We start from the raw sequence: 21,892 nt of genomic DNA on the forward strand, positions 1-21,892 counted from the left end.
ATGTCACTGGAAACACAATCTAAACCACAGTGCTTGCCGTAAAAATTTTAACTTTCACAGGCTCTCAGAGCTCAAACAAAAAAGCAAAATAAATTTTTTTGTAACTTCAGTCTGAAATATCAGAGGAACTTTATTATTACTGCTATTATATATTTAAAATAGCCTATTCAAAACGTGAATGACAAGCACAATTAGTGAATATAGCAAATATACCCAGAGAAAGTTAGAGTCTGTATTAAATCTGCTAATAATTCCCTGTCTCGTCTTTCGAAATTAGTTTAGGAAGAATAGAATGAAGAGAACTGCTTCAGGCAGACAAATTTACTGTGAGAATTCAATGGTGGCAATAAAAAAGAGACCCAAGGGAAAAAGAGATTTGTGGCCTTCAGGTCTACTTTTTTGGCAAAACATTTAATAAAATGCAAATAACAGTGGGAAGGAAATAAAAAGTTATTTGGTTAGGTTTCTCAGGATAAATCATTTATATTTCCACCAATGTCATAGGTTACAGCCAAAATATTTCTCTATCATTTCTTTTTTATTTACATAACATGAACTTCTGCCTTATGGATGACAGATATAAAATATATTTCATATTAAAGAAAAGGCTCAGACTTATCAGGAACAATTACCCTTTGGACAAAATAAGTGAAGAGAACTGTTCCTAACCCTCAACATTGTCTGATTTTGCATTAATGTGCCGTAATGTTTATGGAATCATCCAATGTTATACTATTAAATATCATTTGCTCCTATTTTCCACTTGTTCATGTAAGTACCAAAGTCCTGCCTTTTCCTCATTTTTTTGTATGTTGGCTCTTCGTATCCTTCAGCTCCATCTTGCTTGGTAAAATGGAGGAAATATGCTATAAATATCATTGACAATTCAGTATACAAACCAAACTTTTACCAAACTGAATCAAAGGCACTGTCTATTTCAGAGGTGGGCACCCTTTTTGTGAATGCGTGTCAACCCTAATTTTTTGAGAACATGTTACACCTACTTGATATCTCTTAAGGTATACGTATGTGAAGAACCTTGAAGAAATAATAAAATTCATTCGAGTGACAAAAACACAGTATATGATGATGAAAAATACATTTATTTTTTAATGTATACATGTACACTGATAGTCTGACAGAAAACTTTATGACTCCGTTTGATACTATCAGTGGGACTTTTGCTGCTGCATCACTGATGACAGAGATTTTACATCAGGTTTATATTTTGTGACCTTCAGAGATATGCACGAGCTACTACTTTCATCTGTCAGGCTACTCCTATTACGAGACTTAACAAAATTCATCACTGAGAACAAAGATTCACAAGCATATGTGGATGAAACCAAAATACTGGTCGGATCTAGGAAGGCAGGGAGAGTTAAGGCAGAGGCATAAATTGCTCTTCCCCTCTCTCGTCAATCCATGTCTATGGTCTTTAAGATAACTTGTTATATAAAATTATTTATCTAAGATGCACCTACACTGAATTTATCTGAAAAATAAAAGTCGATATTAAGAAAAAATTGTAAATGGAAAATTATAAGAGAGGGTTTCGCGTGCCAGCAAAAGTTACTGGCGTGCCAGGGGTTGCCCACCGCTGGTCTATTTAGTTCTCCTTTAAATGTATCTCTCACAATAGCCCTGAAGGGTACTGCTGCTGCAGCCGCAGTAATCATCAGCTTCCTAGTTACATCAAGAAGCTAGTATAACCTGATCTTGCTTCCAGAGGTTCTTAACATTTAACAGAAGCTTATCCTCCAACAGACACTAGACAAAAGGATAAAAGACAGTAGGAAGCAAGTGGGAATAAAGAAAGAAATGATTAATAAACTCTGGAAATCTTTACTCCCACCCACCAAATTCCCTACTCATGGAGGGTATAGAATAGTTTTTTACGGAGTATGTTTCTCAGAGCAATTTTGAAGAATAATAGGTTGGGGTGGGTGGGAGTGGGTGCTAGAAAATGAAGCCTCTGGTTGAATATATTTAGAAGCTTGAGCTAGTTTAAAGTGAGAGCTTTTATATCTTACAGAAAGATATTCTAAACTCTCAAATGTGCCCCTGGTCATCTATGGAGAAGATGAACCTTCAGGTACTTTAACTGGGAATGGAATGAGGGCCTTTTTTTTTTTTTTTTTTTTTAAGGAGCTTCTGCAAAATGGGGTGGGCAGGAGGGGAAAGAGTTATCAGAACTAAGATTACAAAAACTGTATTTTACACTGTTTTCTTTCTGTCTTCAGGCTAATTACTGTTTTTCAGTGGTCTCTCCAATTCAACTCAAATTTAGGTTTGCACTTTGTAACTGCATTTCATTGACTTCAGCTGAACCATTTGTGTTCTGGCATCTTGTTCCAGTCCTAACTTGTTTCTGTTCACAAGAATGCTTTGAAGTTAAACAATAAGATGAAGAGAGAATGTTAACATCTTTTTGCATAATATTACCATTGCAGTTTTCTTGGATTTGGAGTCCTAAGAAACCAATACTTAACAGATAAGGAAAGGGCTACTCAAAATAATTAAAGATATAATCTCTTTTTAAAGAATTACTATTCGGAAGTAGCTATTGCATTTGATAGTGTCATGGGACACTTCTGTAAGCTCATATAGTGAGACTTAAAAGGAACAATGGCTAGTAGTCATGCAACAAATTATTCTGAAATACACAGTACTTTGATCAGGAAACAAAAACATAATTGAATACACTCATTACTTAGCTGGTATCTCACTAAGAACGAGTCCTTCCCTAAGCACTTAACTCATTCATGTAACTTCCACTGCAGAAAAATGTGGTTAAAAGAAAATAAGCTTTTAAACACTGGTTTATGAGTGACAAGCCCAAGCAATAACTTTTAAATGATCAAATGAAAAGGACAATTTTTTTAGACTATAAATTTAATTAAGGTGACCATTTTTACTCAGGTCCCATATTTTCTGGACCAGCCTCTGAGGTATAGCAATCATTTCATAAGTAAAATGCTTCAGAGCTGAATATGCCAATACAATTCAGGTTCCCCTAGTCTAATGTGTCAAAGTAGTTTTTAAAAAAGGGAAAACAAAGTAAACAAATATCTGACGTCTTATTTCAGCAAGTAAAACAAACTGGTTCCTTTCATTTTTTTCTTCACTTTTGTTTTCAGACTTCAAAATGTTCCAAATGTTTGTTGTTATTTTATCCGAATGGAACAAAACTGATAGTATTCATAAACTGTGTTAGGTGCACACTATTTCTAAAACTGGAAGATTAGCTGAATGACACTATAAATTCATAAAAAATATTCACACAATACTCTTTTTACTATATTACTTTGTCGATATACTTGACAGTTTTGCCTCGCTAGGTGCTTGCTTACTCACATCTAAGGCAAGGAAGACAGCGCTTACCTTCACACGTCTCCGTTTCAGTCCTGAACACATACCCAGGGGGGCACGTGCAGCTGTAACTTCCAGGTGTGTTCCGGCACAGGCCATTGTCACAGAGCAGTCTGTTCACCAAGCACTCGTCAATGTCTGGAAGCAACCATCAGAAGACAGGAGATACACATGTTGAAACATACAGCCCAGTGGCCAGCAATGTTTTCTTTTTCTTTTTTCTCACCCCTCTCCTTGACATAGTCTCTTTGTAGTCACAGCACATTCTTTGATCCCAAACAAAATATATTCAGTTTTATTCAAATGGCAAATTCTTATGCTGGTGGCCACTTTTAAGATGTTTTGAAGTCCCTGGGGAGTATGTTGTAGTTTGGAAAAGATACATTACTGGTTTGTTCTTCATTTTCTTACTGTACTGTAGTGGTATTATATTATATATTATATATATTTTAGTACTGATGAAATTGATTAAAAGACAAAACTCATTTGCCTATATATGCCTGCTTATGTGTAATAAGAATAACAGTTTTAAAAACGTTTTGATTAAAATTCTAATAAAAATGCATTAAGTGGCAGTTAAACAAAAGGTATTTACTAATCCTTTCTCATTATGTTTTTACCCCAGAAACAATTAATCATTAATGGAAATTAATGGTGTATTTATATATTCCTTTAACAGTCTAGAACAGCCTAGAAGATATTTAAAGCTCAAATTTAAGAAGCTGATATTGAATTTTATTTTTTGCAAGTATACTTAATAACAGAAAAAATTAAAATTGCAATTTGGGATGAAGAGTTCCTTTCACTGAAAGTTACATTTTTAGCCTTGCAAATAACAATTGTTCTTGACCAAACCACATTGTAAAAATTTGGAAACCAGAGCTTGAAAAAACGTTTCCCATAATTCTATCACTACTACTAATATTAACATTTTGTGTTTTATCTGATCTTTTTTCCTTTGGATATTATGCTTTTGTTCCAATTCTGAATCTTTATTTTTAAAAATCAGCATTATATTTTAAGCTTTACCATAATTTCCCCCTATTGTTTATTTTATCAAATGCCTGCATCACAATTTAGTTACCCATTCCCCCATGGTATGGGTTGAATTGTGTCCCTCAAAAAAGCTATGTTAAAGTCCTAACACAGAATGTGACCTTATTGGAAATAGGACTGTTATAGAGGTGATCCAGTTAAAATGAGGTCATTAGTGTAGGTCGTAATCCAACATGACTGAAAGGTGCTCATATAAAAAGGGGAGAGACAGACACACATAGAGGGAAGATGATGTGAAGACACACAGGGAAAGGATGAACATCTGACTACAGTGACACATCTGCAAGTCAAGAAATGCCAAGGATTTTCTGGCAAACAACAGAAGCTACAGGAGGAAAGGAAGGATTCTCCCCTCATGCCATTAGAGGGAGCATGACTCTGTGGACACCTTGACTTTGGACTTATGGCTTCCAAAACTATAAGACAAACTTATAAGCTATAAATTTGGTATTTTAAGCAACCCAGATTTTGGTATTTTGTTACTGCAGCCCTAACAAATGAAAGCTGGAACCTGGCCTCATTTTTATTTTTAAAAATCTAGTTGTAATTTTAATCAAAATTATGCATACACCTAATTTAAAGAGTTAAGCAGTGCCATGAATGGTGTTCAATGTGGAATGCTCACTGATCTGTTTTCGGTAGATGCCTATGTGCCCAACTGTACTTGGAAGGTATGCTGGAAGCAACTTGGCTTTTGGTGAATAAAAAGCTAGCTGGTTTGCATATTTTGTAGATGTTCAATAATCTTTGGCTAGTGCCTTTCTTTCTAGGTGTCAAAATCTATTATAAGTACTTGATATTTAATACAGTTTTATATATCCACCTGTATGTATTTCTTCAACTCAAGATCAAATGGACATATTCAATAATAAGAGCCAGTACCATGAATGCAGGAAAATGTATTAAAATTTTTAAAAAATTATAGAGAGGAAAAGGGGGAAAGAGAGAGAAAGAGATAGAGAGGGAGAATTGTCGTTTGGTTTCCTCCCACATGTACGCCATTTGGGGATCAAACCTACAACCTGGGTATGTGCCCTGACTGGGAATCGAATCCACCACCTTTCAGTGCATGTGATGATGCTCCAACCAACTGAGCCACACCAGCCAGGGTGAAAAATGTATTTCTTTCTAATCATAATAATCAAGATTTAAATGCAAGATTCATCAGTGATTAGATATAAAAATTATTCTGTATAATGATGGATCGAACAACATTCATTTTGGAAAGTGAACTCAAGTTCTCTTTAGAAAAATCTAGATTCTTCACAAATTCTTGAATATATGAACTACATACTTGAATGTTTTCAAACATCTATAATAATAAAAGTGTCATGTGCTAATTAGGCTGGACATACTTCCGGACGAAGTGGGGCATTGAGGAAAGCCCGGATCCTGGGTGTCTGCCTGCGGCCAGAGGGAAGCCGGTACCAGCAGCTGGGGGAAGGAAGGCCTACTCTTGCGTGAATTTCGTGCATTGGGCCTCTATTTCTCTTATAAATTACAAAACGAGACACCATCTCAGTGAGCATATTTAGATATGTTGTAGCATATAAATTAAAGTCTGTCAACCTGTAAGACTTTATTTTCTTAACTTACAATTATCCATACTGCCCTATTCATTTAGTATATACCCATTCATTTGAGAAAAGACAAATTTAAATACTAAGCTGTGCCACTAAGAAGTTTGTTACTGTGTGACAGAATTTGTCTGATTCCAAAATTTTTATATGTTTGTGTACTAAGAAGGAAACAAGGGAAACTGTAAGATTTATAGTTTTAGAAATTTATTTGTATTTTGATTTCTCCTACAATCCATGGGATTAAACTATATGAAAGGCTCCTAAATAAATATAACAAATAACTTACCAATACAGTTTCTCCCAGAGGCATCTGGTTCATAGCCACTGTTGCAATTACAACGGTAACTACCACGTAAGTTTTCACAAATTCCATTGGCACATATATCGGGATCCAAAGCACACTCATTGATATCTGCATCAAATGTTGAAAGTTTAATGCTCATAGACATTTTATCATTCGTTGATACATTCAGGTCTAATAAAGATCACTCAACATATGAAGTGTTTAACTTGGCAAACCCACAATTTGCCTACCTTTCAGGAAGGGAAAGGAAATGAAAATAAGGAGTAAGAATAAAACTGAGAAATATAAGACACTTTCCTGGTAAGCCATAAGGAAAATGAAGGGAACTGGCATAAATTCAAAGAATTAAACCATGTGATGTGCCTGTATTTATGATAAAATTAATGAAGAAATGTATAGGCGGTTGGCTCAAAATCCAAAGAAAAACTCATCTTGATAGGTATTATAACCATCTAAGCAAAAGACAAAGATTTACTAGGGTGGCTATATAATTTCATGGTCCCCAAAGGCATGGAATACTTGTATTTCATTATCATATTTTTATAGTCAACTAAGTAATATGATACTTAATAAATGTTTTTCTGTTGATGTTGAAATTAATGGAGAGGACAGCTAAAACATGGATGCTTGAGAACATGATGTTTTATAATAAGCCATGAACATGTCTACTTTCTGTCACCCATGTGCAGTGGGACTTTGAGGAAGGATGAGCTTGCATGAGCAACAAAGCAGTTTTAACAGGTGGCTGGCTCTGTTGGGGAGGCCTTGCTGAGGTGGAATAAAATACAGAATAGAGATAAAATAAATTTTTGGTCACTATGCTCAAATTTTGGTGCTAGCTATTGTTTTCTAGAATTTGGAAGACCATAAACACTCCAGAAATGTCAGCCTTTACATTTTATTTTTGGAAGAAACACATTTTAAAAGTTTTCTTCTTTACTGTGGTTTATGATATTCATTGCAATATAATAGATTATATTGTCAACTAACCTAAATTTATCTAAAGTCTTCTCAGACATAAAAGTAGAAGAATATATATGAAGAATAAAATAAAGATTAACAGCACCCTACAGCTTTATTTTTAAAAAATGAAACTATATGTATATTAACATATAAAATAAACTTAAAATATAAACACATATGTATTTAATACTTAAATTTCCATTTTAGAATTCTGTTAAACATATTACTAAATTTAAAATAAGAAAACTTTTTAATAAATTTCATTTCTTTAGTTATATAAAAACAAAGAAAATTTAGCATTCTTAGGCATAAATAGTCCTAACAATTTATTTTTAGGGTAGTATATTGCAAACTTCCATATCAAATATGTCTTAAACATTTTTTTTAAACCATGTCAGTACCATTTTTTAATTTTTAAATAAAAATTCACACACTCTTTATTTTTTTAACCTAAATACTAACTGTAGCCTCTTCATAAGCAATGGTCTCCATAAAATCATGGGTGTAGTTGTTCCTGACATTTTTAACAATGAATATTTAACAGATACATCCGCTATGAAAAAGGTGCATCTGCATGCCACTTCATAATCTAGCTTATAACCATTGTTCTAAGAAATAATTTATCTTATCATTTTACCCTAATATATTTCTGTAATATTAAATATAATCATATGCATAATGTTACAACAGAATCATAAAGCTATACAATTATATAATTATTATAACATGGAGAATAGAATAGAGTTACCTCTTCCATCCACTGTGATACCTACTCCACTACTACATAGACCATGGAATTCAGCTATATGATAAAAACAAATAGAGAAATTAAATACTCTAAACTATATCTGTTTTATACAAGTTACTTACAAAATTCCAAAACTATCATTTGAGAAAATTACATGCATTAGTTTTTAAAATGAAAAAAGACTATATTTTTTAGCACATAATTATTACAAGAATTCCAATAATAGTCCTTCTTTCCCTAAATGTGCCAAGTTACCCTTCTATAAGCAGGATAAGAGAATATCCATTTTGTATACCTTCTTGAACACTGGGAAAAATCAATCAATAATCTAATAAACAAAAAGCACATCTTATTTTAATTTTAGAAAGATTGGGCATTTTTAAAATCTGGTAATTTACTGTTTGTATTTCTACTTTGTAAAATCTTATTTGTGCACATTGCCACTTCTAAGAGCATTTCAACTTCCCTTATTAATTAATGTAAATTCCTTATACATTAAGAAAAATATTTTCTAATTTATATGTTTTAGTCTTTAATGTCTTCTTTGAAAACCCTTTATCATTACAAAATAAACAGAAGTTTATATATCCTATAAGAAAATAATTTTTATAAAATATAATGTTGGGAGCTAACTTCATATTTTTTTCTGACATTAATCAACAACTAGAGCAGTGGTTCTCAACCTTCCTAATGCCGCGACCCTTTAATATAGTTCCTCATGTTGTGGTGACCCCCAATTTCATTGTTACAAATTGAACATAATTAAAGCATCGTGATTAATCACAAAAATAATATGTAATTATATATGTGTTTTCCAATGGTCTTAGGCGACCCCTGTGAAAGGGTCATTCAACCCTGAAAGGGGTCGTGACCCACAGGCTGAGAACTGCTGAACTAGAGGCTTGGTACACAAAATTTGTGCATGGGTAGGGTCTTCATTGATGTAAATGCTGTGTTTATCATATCTTATATTCCCATTTATTTCTAGATGAACTCCCATTGTTTTGCTAAGGTTTGAACAATCCACTTAGGATTTTTAATGGAATGACAAGCCATTTCCGTTGCTGGAGTGCTTCTCTTCTATCTTTCTCATGGGAAGTTCTTATTTTTTTTCAAGACCAAACTAAACATTATGCCCCTCTCTTTCCCAGCTTCCCCAGGCAACTATTTCTTCCTTTATGCTCTCCCAGTTCTTTATGTCCCTTTAAAAGGGTTAATCTTACTACACTATATTTTCAACTATTTCCAACTTAAAAAAAAGATTATGTATATTTTTTAATCCACATTTTGCTTACATATACTCAACACAGGCTTATATATTTAATACAGGTTTAGTATGAGTAAACAGGATCAACCTTATCAACCTAAGAGCCTGTAATTACTGATAGACTGTGATATAAGACCATTCTGTGTTAAGATAAAAATAAATAAATAAAATCATGTTCTGGTAAAGTTATTACAATCTTGAAAGCAATAAGTAAACTTTGTGCTATTTGTCTGAGATCAAAGACATTGAGACTAATACATCCATGTAAAAAATCTGCTTTAGCAATCATAATTGGATCAACAAATACATTTTTCTATTCACCATGTGTTCTCTTTATCTAGAGATTTTAGGTAAATACAAGCCAAATCTCATTAATTGTCTCACATACCAACACAGGTTTGGACTTCTTTTCTTCAATTAAAAATAATGACAAAACACGTCAGACTTGACGTACTCCTTGGCCAAATATCTAATATTACATTTCCAGATTCTTTATCAGGTGTGAAACCAGCCAATGGGACTACCTGAGTTTTTAGCAGGGCATGGCTGGCAGGGCTCTCCAAAACCATAGTCTGGATTGGCACAGCAGCACTCGGACTTGGTCACCGCACCCGGGAAGGGACGGACACACACTCCCTTCTTGATTCCACCATAGCATGTACTGCGCATGTGCGTATCTGAAGGACACAGAGGAACAATGATTTGAGGTAGTGACAAAGAAAAAGGGGGTTCAAAACTGAAGGCTTCTTTTAGCCTAAGTCTGGAAGCTTCTAGAGGGCATCTGCCACTTCTTTTTCTTTGTATCTTTAGCATCTAATAGTGTTAGGAAATCAACAAATGTTTGTTGAGTGAGGAAAAAAATGAGTCCACATCAGAGACTCATTTTCTCCAGTTTTATGTGCTGCACAAGCAGCCATTATCCCACTTAAACTCACTGGCCTTTTGTTGAATCAGGTATATTCCCACAGTTAAAAACGAGACTCCAAGCTCTAATCACTAGCTATCTTCTACTTAAAATGACACATTATTATTTCTATTTTAGAAGTTCTCATGAATAATGAAGTGCAGTGAAGTTAAACTACCTTGAGATGACACTGCTTGACCATCATGTTTTTTACTTCCTTTTCAACCCCCATTTACTATGTTTTGACCTCAGACTCTCAATAAATCCAGTTTTAAAAAATAATAACAACCATTATGTGTCCTTGGCATTGCACTAATTGAACATTCAGGTCAACAACTCCCTAGAATAGTGATCATTCCCACACATTACAGATGAGAAAGGTGAGGTTCAGAGGGACTACATAAGTAGCTCCCAGTCCCAGGCAATCCATTGCCTGAGCTTGGATTTAGGCTCACACTGTGTGACCTCCAAAGTCCTTCCTCTTTGTATTGTGTCATGCAATGTCTCAAAGAAGAATATCCTGCTTAGTTTTCTCACCCTAAATTCTCATAAAATATGCTAAAATTTTATGAGATAGTATCCGATGAACTATAAAAAACTCAGATCATAACAAAGCCCAGAGAAGAGTATAGCTTTTAAGTAGTGTAGATTGACATGTTAATCCCACCAAAGAGACAACCCTTATTATAAATATTTATAATTATTCTCAAGTTGTTAGAAATTATTTTATATGCTTGTTATGCAAAGTGAATCACTCAGTGATTTCTTATGATCTGGCAGTGTTTCTCATTAAAACAATGAGATTCATGGCTGCACTAAAACAACGCGCTGTGTATATGCTCAAATGAAAGCGGGCCATGAGATTTACCACGCCAACCCTATAGAGAGCATGTGTTGCTTCAGCTATGGAAGAGTCTGACAGTTTGCTCTGAGTTATACACAAGTGTAGGACTCAATGCAAAGACAAATTTGCACAAAGACTACATAGTTCATGATTCCCAATATTTTTGTGCATCCTTCAAATTTTACCAATTATGTCAGAAGGCATCATTAGAATGGTCAAAGTTATTTATGTTTTCATGTGAAGAACATAAGCCACACAATTTTTAGAAGTAAGTTGATAAAAAGCCTATGGTACTCAGTGGAAGAGTGAGACAGATTACATACTGGTTTTGGTTATAGGTTAACAACACCAACACCAGAAGATTCATGAAAAGAGAAAGTAATGTAATTCATGTGAATGTTTTAGGGACATGAATATGTCTGATCCCTGTGGGATCACCTTACTAAATTAATTAACATTTTTATCATCACTTAAATAAGGATGGAGTTTTTATTATATATGAGAATGTGTTTGTTAAACATTAAGCACAAAGCCTAGGACACACAGGAAATACTAAAAAATGGTGGCAACCGTTTCTTTCTTCTTTCTTTAATGAGGATAGTTGGCCTTTTCCTATCCAAGACTGGAACCCTAGTTCATATTATACTCTTCAAATGTAACTCAGCCACTGCCCACAGGTGGACAGGGTAAGAGGTGCCAATGCCAGGGGCACACTCAGAACATGCCCACAGGAATGCTTTGGCAGGGAATGGGCTTAAATGCTAAGCAGTAAAAATTACAACTAAAATACATAACAACAATCATCCAGAACCACTGGAAAGCTGGCTGAATGGAAGTCCTACATCTAGAGAAGTAAAGAAGAAAGCACACTGAGACTGGTAGGAGACGTGGAGGCACGGAAAGGGCTGGTCTGACAACCACTTGTGCCGCTTCTATAATTGGGAGGGAGATCGCCTCTGCGGAGGCTACCCGGAGGAGCAAGAGGACCTAGCCCCACACCAGACCCCCTGCCCAGGATCCCAGAGCTGGAAAAAGAAGTCCCTATGGGCAGTAAGAAAACCAGTGCAGATTGGGGGTTAGTGACACAGAGGCTGCTGGAGACCCAGCTGTTCCTCTAAAAAGGCTGGCACCATGAACTGAACTTATAAGTTCCTGCCTCCTCTGAGCTCCAACACCAGTGCCAGGCTCTCGGGGACACAGACACATGCCAGGAGGAACTGGATTGTCTGTCATTGGGGCAGGAACTCGTGGGTAGCTTTCTCCCAGATGGAGGTGCTCGCAGGGATCATTATTCCTATTCTGGGACCTTCCTGGTCACAGGGATGACTGTTTGTTTGCTTGACTTGGTGATTCACTGAGACTCCACCCCACCCAATTTACAATCCCACCCAAGCTGTGTGCAGTGGCTTTTGCATATGAATGGCCTGTCCTAGCTCAGGCTAAAAGCTCTCAAACAACTTGCACTTAGGTCAGGGAGCCCCAAACCTATCAATAAAAGGCCCAGGACCCAGCACCAGCAGCAGCCTGCCTTGCTTCATATCTGGGCCTCATCTAGGCACTTCCAAACTTGATATAAAGAGGAGGAATCTGCAGATCTCTCTGGAGCCCCAGGCAGTGGCTGACTTTGCACCTCCCTGGAGATCCAAGAGCCAGTGTACCCAGTGGTCAGTGTAAGACCATACCAGATTACAACTCTACACATCCATAAGCCACACACTCAAGGGGAAGACTCAGTGAGCAACAAAGCCCCACTGAAGCAAGTCCTGCTCCATAAGGGTGTCTCATGCACAGCAGCTCTCCCACTGTAGTTCCAGCTGGTCCTCATAGCCAATTGGCCTGGAAGTCAATTCCTCCCAGTGACACCAACAGCAATCAAGTCTCAACTACAACAAGATTGTGTTCACTGCCTACAGAGTGGTGCACCTAGAACTCTCAGCTCAGGTGACTAGGGAGGCTGAGCCACTGGGTCCTATAGAACACTTACTACACAAGGCCACTCAACCAACTCAAGGAGACATAGCAGCTCTACCCAATACAGAGAAACACAGGGAAGCAGCCAAAATGCGGAGACAAAGAAAGATGTCAGAAAGAAAAAAATGGAAGAAAGCAAACTACTGGATATAGAGTTCAAAACCACAGTTATAAGGTTACTCATGAATCTTTTAGAAACCTCCAAAAAGCAAAAAAGGAGCAGTCAGAAATTAAGCATACACTGACTGAAATAAAGAATAATATACAGGAATTCAACAGTAGAGTAGAGGATTCTGAAAATCAAATCAATAATTGGAACTATGAGGAAGCCCAGAAATCTTGAAGCCATCCTAGGAAAGTATCAGTGTGTCTGTCTCCTTCCCTCCCCTTATGCACTCTTGCCCCCGGTCAAGTCAGAAAATGTCCTGTTCATGAAGGTTATACCTGCCTGTGAGTCAGGCTTCTTCAATGCACTAGTTACAAAAACAGTTTAATTTTCTGAAAATAAAACCCCACATCTCAGTATTTAGGGAAACGAAAACAAATAAAAAAGAAATCTAAAATTAAAATGCTACACCAAATACTAATTCATCACAGTGATTCGTTTCTAACTAACTCCAACATTCAGTGGATCTCAAAAGCATCACCAAAGTCAGAAGACATGAAGAAAACATATCTAGCATGTTATGGGAAGAGTAACATAACTTTACACAGAAAGGTGTTTTTATTAAAAAGTTTAAGTGAGCACAATGGTGAAAAAACGGAGAGGGCTTTCCAACAACTTCTGATGCCTTTTCAGTATGTGAATGATTTTGCGTGTTTGAACACTGAATTCCTAACAACTACCTAAAATATGTTGGTTGCTTAAAATAAAAATAATTTCTCCCTCCAAAACTGGTTTTGTACTCACTGTAGATTTTGACAGAATCATTTAGGTAAAGGAAAAAGTCAACTAAGTGTATCAAAGCAACAGAAAATCTTTGAGCTATTTAAGCAGGAAGGAGCTACATTCTTTTAGTTGCTGTATTTGAAATATCCCTGAACAGAGTGCTGACAATTTTGTAAGCCGAAATAAGTCCTAGATGGGATAGAGTGGATGAATTTAAACAGACAGATTATTTCCATCTGCTGTTGCTTCTTTCTCTCTCTCTCTCCCCCCATCTTCCTCCTCCTCTGGCCCCTCCGGGATCCAAATGTTTTGATTCCCACAGGTAAGAGTAAAGCTTTATCATACTATACCTAAGAAAGAATTTCATTTCTCTTAAAATTACTTTTAAACCAGTGAGTATGTCTGCCGTCTAGAGTATAACCTGAAAAATAGAGGGTGCACAATAGCTAATGTACCCAGGAGGTCTCATGAAAGCACTTCAGAGAAAAAAAGGCAATAAATGTGTTTTTACAACTAACTCACTCTGCCACTGTGATCATGAGAACATAGTGGTTGGTTTGAAATGCCAATAACATTTTTATCTTCCTGCTTCTTTAAAGCTGATGACTGGTAACACTGATTGATTTTCATGGAACACTTTTGACAAAAGCATCCAAAAGAAATTTCGTATGGCTTAAAATAAAATTTTTTCTCATGCTTTTCTCTTGTTTCTATAGTTAATTGCACAGTGATGAATAATAACTATATAAAAACATTTCTAGCTTTTGACATAAGTCAAAGAGTTAGGGTACTGATTATTTATATTTTAATTTTGTGTGGGTACAAACAAGAGTTTACTTAAATATAACTATAATCCCTGTTTCCTGCCTTCTTTGTTATTAATTATGAAATCTAAATCCAGTGTATTTAGAAACTCAAGTTATCTAACATCATCAAGGATGCTGGGTTAAGGACATTTTTTTCTTCTTCTCCGGCATTTAAAAAACAATTTTTATTCATTTCAGAGAGGAAGGGAGAAGGAGAGAGATAAGAAACATCAATGATTAGAATCATTGATGGGTTGCCTCCTGCACACTCCCTACTGGGGACTGAGCTTGCAACTCAAGCATGTGCCCTGACTGGGAATTGAATCATGACCTCCTGGTCCATAGGTCAACGCTCAATCCCTGAGCCACACCGGCCAGGCACCAGCATTTTTGACTGGCCTCTCCTCAGAGCCTTCTGAGGGAGCTAGCTGGGGTATCTATCCATTTTTTAAAACAGCTTTATTGATATATGATTCATACCCCATAGATTTCATCTATTTAGACGTGTACAATTCAATAGTTTTCAGCATATTAATAGATATGTACAATCATTACTACAGCTGATTTTAGAACATTTCATTACCTCAGAAATACCCTTTAGCTATCACCTCCTCTCTTGCCACCCTACCCTCTCTCTTCTAAGCAACCACTGACTTGCTCTGTCTCTGTAGATCTGTCTATTATGGACATTTCTTATGAAAGAAATTACAACCTATGTGGCCCTTTGTAACTGGCTTCTTCCACTGCGCATGTTTTCAAGGCTCACCCTTGCTTCTCATGTGTCCGTATTTCATTCCTTTTGATGGCTAAACATTATTCCACTGGATGGATCTATCTCTGCCCCCTTTTCAAAGATCATTTGGACACTGGGGACACATTATAGAATGTTTCACTTACCGACACATACACGTCCATCCACACCCACAGCAAGCCCTGGGGGACAGTCACAGCGGAAGGACCCTTCATTGTTGATACAATGCCCATTCATGCAGATTCCTGGGGTTTGGCATTCGTCAACATCTGCCCAGAGGGGAACACAAGCCAGGCCACAACTGGGTAAATTTAACTTTCTTTTTATCTATTGTCACTGCTCTATACGTTCAACCTTTTGTTTTTAATTTTGAAATTTGTGGGAAAACAGATGTTATAATAAATCTTTTTTTAAATTAAATTTATCAGGGTAATCTTGCATCTTAATACAACTCTAAAACATTTTCAGAAAGACTAAGTGAAAGTTTACCCATTCGGAAAAAAAAGAGCCTTACTATTTTTTCATTATTTATTTGGCAACCCTGTTTAACATATTTAATCCCAATTAGTTAAGTGAAACAAATTCTTAAAAGTAAGGTAAATTTTTGTAATCACCTTTTATTTACACACACACACAATTCTAACTATGAGGGATGTTTTAATATTAACTTTATCAGTTCATAATATCAAAATAGTTTGGGGTATCACTTCTAATTTTCAATCTGCTTCAAATTATCAAAGGTAACTCACAATTAAAAGGCTCCCCAAATGATGAAACAGCCTTCAAAACACAGAGCTGCTAAATCATGAACATTTCAAGTCTTACAGACTACAACATTTGTAATAAGAAAATTAAAAAATAATTTCAAGAAAGCAGAAACTGGTGAGATCTAGGTTATCTTTCTATGTGTATTTAATTTTCTTAAGAAATTGTGAAATAAAGCACATGCTATAATGTAATGCTACACACTGGATGGAACATAATGCTAAGCTCATATCCTGTGTTACATCCAACCTTGAGATGACTTCCGAGTGATGAGTTCAATCAGCAAAGCTACAATGGTTCTATTTAATCCTGTACTCTCCTTTCTTGAATAGTCAAGAAGCAATTTTTTATTCAGAAACACGAGAATCAGTCTTGATTTTTCTCTCTAAGGTCCCTGGAATTTCATTGAAATTATAGGGATTAGTTATGAGTCTTATTTGGTATTCAAATAAATTTGTGCAATTGAAGGCAGAAACCATCCTCAAAGTTAATTTTGTCTAAAATGAGAAATTGCGGGGGGGAGCGGGGGGGTGATGGGGGGTAACAAGCTTGTTTCTAAGTAGGAACTGCAAAATTTGTTGCATCTTACTAAATTCCAATTGTGAGTACACACATAAGATAGCCTTATTTATTTCCAAGAGGCATTATCTTTTGCTAAGTTATCACTTGAGCTTGGCCTTTAAAATGGCTTTATGAACAAAACAACTGATAGGAATATTTAAATTATTTCTTCACTAAATCAATGTAAGATTTTTAGATAATGATATAATCATAAATTATCTGTATATTAGCTTTATGGAAAAGTATAATTCAAAACTAGTTCTGAGAATACACAAAAATGAAAACCTTTCAAGATTTTTTTCTTCCCCTTTTTAATTTAGGGCAGAGACAAATTATTTCTATGTTTTCTCTTTCAGACTTAATAGAACCTATCTGTCATTCTCTTAATTTTTCCTATATCATTATTAGTTTTGTAAAATATTACTGTTCCCTAGACCACAATATGTGTTTTTCTAGGAAGCTTTAGACACCTGCCTTACTGAATTAGCAAGAGATGTGAATAATACAAAACCCACATGAAGAAACTGAAGTAATTCTTGCGTGATTCATTCAAAGGAAAAAGATGGTTTCAATCACAATGATTTTCCTATCTCAAAGCCACACATACCAGTACAGTAACGCCCATTTGGAGCCAAGACAAATCCTGGTTTGCAGATGCACTTGAAGCTGCCATCTTCATTAATGCACATCCCATTCAAACACATGTTGGTAGTTGTACATTCATCATGATCTGTGGAGGAGAGAGAGGAACTCACACCACTGGCCTTGAGGGAACCAGTTTCCTCTCCTTCCACAAACAATCAAATTCCACTGCGTAAATGAGCCATGTGCTCATGAATTCCTCCCAGCCCCCCTAATATGAATGGAAACTTAGTGAGAGCAAATAGTGTAGGGAATGTGTATAAGGGATGTAAAGGAAAAGAATTAAGTAAATTTTGTGCTTAGTGGCTATTAAAACCACATGAATAGCTTTTATTTTGATTTCCAAAAAATTAATATGATTTCAGGGATTATTTTTCTTTTGTAAGGGAAAAGGACGCAATGATAAACTTCATTGTAAGTGAAATGATCTTGACTTTTATTAGTGGGTGAACTATGTGTTGCTGTGTGAATAGAATATTTCTGTGAAGTACTGGTACCCGCTGTACTACTAGACATCACCAGGAACACAAATTAAGAGATTTGATTTTCACATATGCCAAACATTTTTATTTCCCCCCAGAGTGAGGATGGGGGAGACCTGTTCTATTTTGTCAGTGTTGTCACCCCAACATGTGAAATGCAGTAGGTAGTAATAATTATTATAAAGAATAACTGCTACTTACAATTAAACATATACCACAAGGAAATTTCCAGAAGCAGTGAAGTGTTCCTTGTTATAACATTTGCCAAAGAAAGAAATAAATAAAAATCTGTTGTTTCACTTTGTCTTATGTTAAAAGCATTTATATTTTCCCTAAGTCACCTGAAGAACTCTCACATATGTGTTGTGTGAGCTTTCATGGAAATAGTATATGTATGCTTCTAAATAAAAATGTATATCCTTTAAAAATCTTTTGCAAAGGAGCAGGCAATTTCCATACCAACACAGTTTTTTCCATCTGTAGTTAATTCAAAGCCAGCATTGCAAATGCACTGGAAACTTCCATCTGTGTTCACACATCGACCATTTTTACAAAGAACCCCATTCTGGATGCACTCATCAATATCTGGGAAAATTAAGAATGGCCAAACATTTTTATTTTACAATAATTAAAGATACAAACAGTAAGATAATAAATTTAATTTCAAATATCCAGTTTATTTTTACATGTAATATACAAAATCATGCTGCTTCTTTAGCAAAATTTCCATTTCTCACTAACCTTTCATTTTTTCTTGGGTAGGTAGATGTAGCAATTTTAAAGCCTTGAGTAATTGAAGAGGGAAAGAGAGAAAGATGACATGGGTGTGCAGTGAACCTAATCGAGGGCAGGTAGGGGAGCTGTTTTTGACCCAGTGGTTGAAGACCTTAAACATCAGAGCAAGGAGTTGAGTAGGAATCAAGTAACTACAGAATATCTGGATTAACAGCAACATGATGAAAACTTCTGGAGCAAGTTTGTTTAAGCAACTTCCTGTGGATGAATAGGAAATGAACAAGAAGACAAGCAGAGGCATCTGTGAAAAGAATTCCTAGATGAATCAGCAGTGAGGTAGAGAGTTTGAACCATGGTAGAGACCAGGCATAATTTGGTGTTGAACTGTGTGTGAGGTTCACAGGAAACAGTAGATGAAAATGACTATAAATATTAAATTCCATTAATAGGAGAGCAGTAATGCTACTGGTGTTACTCAGAAAAAGAAAGCTGTGATTTAGGGAAGAAAGATACACTGAATTTTTCTGAAGCCAGATACCACAATGCCTGGGTTATATATGCAAATAGTGTTTATGTATAAACGGAGCCCTTCTGAAGGAACAGAAATCTGTAATAACGGAACAGCGCTTATTTCATTCCATGTTTTATTTTAATAAATCTACTTTTAACCTCAACAGCCTGGGTCGCTGTATTTCACGGAACATTTTCAAATGTGAAAGCAAACTGCCTTACCAATGCATGCTTGCTTGGTAGGAGTCCTCTGGAATCCAGCATGACATTTACAATAATAGGATCCAGGTGTGTTAACACAATCTCCATTAGTGCAAGGATTTGATGTGCATTCATCAACATCTGTGAGCAGCAAAAGAAACCATTATAGACTTCACTCCATTTCTAGAAATGTTTGTTTAAAATACATTTAGGCCCCCTAAATTTGAGAGGCTAGTCAGTGGTAATAGTCTAAATAGCAGAGTATTTATAAATGAATGAACATTCCTTTCTTTAAATACAGAGGCCAGTATGGAGATTTACAAAAATATTGCCTATTGGAGAGTACAAGCAAATTTGCTTTAATCAAGAAATAATGATTTTTAAATCTGAATAATGCACAATGATTAAAAGCATGGACTCCTTACTATCGTTAGTAGTCTGGGCAAGTGAATAGCCTCTCTAGCCTCAGGATAGTGTTAGAAGATCAATGGAAGATTTTTGAAAATATATATTTATATTACATGTTTTCACTTCTATTAGTTTTAATGAAAGAGATAGATGGATTATGGGATTCATCATTTTGTGAACTCAACTATATAGGTAACTATATATGCATGGAGGCTTGGTAATATTTTGTAGTAACAGAGGGTGGGGTAAAAATGGAAATTAAAACGAAGTCTATTATTTTCAGTAGCTTCAGGTTTTTCTAGGATCTTAATATTGGCGCAGGATTTTTTTTTTTTTTTTTTTTGCATAAAACCAAGTTTTATGCAAATACTAGTTCTGATCCTAAATGGGAAAAATGTCACTGCTTTTCATTCAAGGCTCCCTAAGGCCTGATTAAATGCAAACCCATCGCAGAATTCAGGAACTGCACAACCAAATGGCAGTCTCAACAGTCTGGAAGTCAACTCCCAGAAAAATCACGTTAGAAAAAGTTTAATTCATCTTCTCTCAACAATGCCCACTAAAGAGTATTTTGAATGCTGGCAAATTAAAAACATGGCTGGCTGGGGAGGGCATAATGACTTGCCATTTCACATACATGTAGAAGTCATTAACATATACAATTTCAGCTAAATCAGAGAGCACAACAATAAAATCAATTCACAGGTTTAACATTTTAATAAACAGATTACTCTTTTCACAGATGTTCTTAAAACAGGAACTGTACTCTATTAAACTCACAACCTCAATTATATAAACACTCAGGCGGAATGCAATTAAGCTCTCTCTAGTAAAGGGGGGTGGGGAATCTCATAGCAAATAAAAAAAATTAAAAAAAAACAAGATTAAATGTTTTTTTCAATTCATCCAAAGACACCTTCAGCCCATTAAGACTCACTCACATTTAAACTTCTGGTCGATAACATCAATTCTACTAAGCCAAAGGAATGAAGCAAAATGAAAAAAGAGAGTTTAGAGTGTTAGTAAGCATACAAAATATAATTAATGAACTTTCCAATACAAAATTTCATGTTCAGTGTGCAGTGTTGAAGATCCCTTAAGTTTTATGTCTTTGTAATATTGACTGTAACAATTAAAAATGTGCTGTAGATGCATCTCTATAGAAGCTTCATTGTAAAGATCTGTTCTAGTGAAAAACATGCATCCAATCCCCTCTCTTTAGATAAACTTGCTGGGAAGCTGGGTCACTGTCAGAACATTTCCCTCCCCTTAAGAACCTGTTCCCAAAGCCTCAATGTCCTAGGATTGCCTCTGCCAGTTATTTTGCCATTAAAACTCCAATTCATTGCTGTTTCTGTAGCTCCTTGGCTAAAGAATCAGTACTCAGAGAAGAGAATTCGTTCACTTATTTATTTTTATTTTGGAAGGACGACAATCACCAAAAACCTATAAGTAACTAAAAGCCATGACTTTCACACCCCAATTGTTTTCTAAGTTAATGGAAGACTAATCATAAATGAGCACTGCCATGTTCTGAAATATACACCTCATGCCCCTACTTTATTCTGAGTCTCACACTTCAAAGTGTTCCCCTTTGTTTTGCCTTGTACAGAGGAACAGGGGCACTTAAATTTTACAGTCTGTATATTTTGATTTCTTCCTATATTTTCACTGTGGACTGAGCATTTTTAGGCAAAATTCACAAGATTTTAAACTCCTAAAATAAATGAGAAAATAATTTTAAACTCCTAAAGTAATTGAGAAAGACATCATCAAAATGGTTAAATTCTCAGATACTACCAGTATAAGAAATAGTAACCTTTGAAAAAGTACTTTATATTCCAACTTAGCAAACACTTTTAATTTGCAAGGGCTCTACGATAACCTTTCGCCCAACAGAAACAAAAATTATTTCTTACTCTTCCAAAATAGAATAATTTAAATGGAGTTAAAAACCACTGCTAACAGCAGTCTGACTTAGACAACAAAAGAGTCACAAAAATTCATTTTAGAGGAGAATTCTCAGGAAAAAGAGAGAATAATGTGATGAGTAAATACCACTTTCCAGATCTCAGGAGTAACTCATAATAGCAAAATGGACCCAATTCTATTTTCCTGGTCTTTGATTCCTTA

At 35.5% G+C, this 21,892-nt stretch overlaps 1 protein-coding gene across 1 annotated transcript in view; it reads right to left on the reverse strand.

Moving 5' to 3' along the window:
- FBN2 (fibrillin 2) overlaps positions 1 to 21,892 on the reverse strand; it is a 258,987-nt gene that overhangs the window by 86,824 nt on the left and 150,271 nt on the right. Inside the window, exons 12-19 of the mRNA XM_036310847.1 lie at positions 19,373 to 19,492; positions 18,365 to 18,490; positions 17,389 to 17,511; positions 15,602 to 15,724; positions 9,815 to 9,967; positions 8,024 to 8,077; positions 6,295 to 6,420; positions 3,385 to 3,510 (exon numbers count right to left, since the gene is read on the reverse strand). Of these exons, the coding sequence (XP_036166740.1) occupies positions 3,385 to 3,510; positions 6,295 to 6,420; positions 8,024 to 8,077; positions 9,815 to 9,967; positions 15,602 to 15,724; positions 17,389 to 17,511; positions 18,365 to 18,490; positions 19,373 to 19,492 (951 nt within the window). The remainder of the gene's footprint in view (positions 1 to 3,384; positions 3,511 to 6,294; positions 6,421 to 8,023; positions 8,078 to 9,814; positions 9,968 to 15,601; positions 15,725 to 17,388; positions 17,512 to 18,364; positions 18,491 to 19,372; positions 19,493 to 21,892) is intronic.

The sequence above is a fragment of the Myotis myotis genome, unplaced genomic scaffold (genome assembly GCF_014108235.1).
Source record: "Myotis myotis isolate mMyoMyo1 unplaced genomic scaffold, mMyoMyo1.p scaffold_m19_p_5, whole genome shotgun sequence".
Taxonomy (NCBI): domain Eukaryota; kingdom Metazoa; phylum Chordata; class Mammalia; order Chiroptera; family Vespertilionidae; genus Myotis; species Myotis myotis.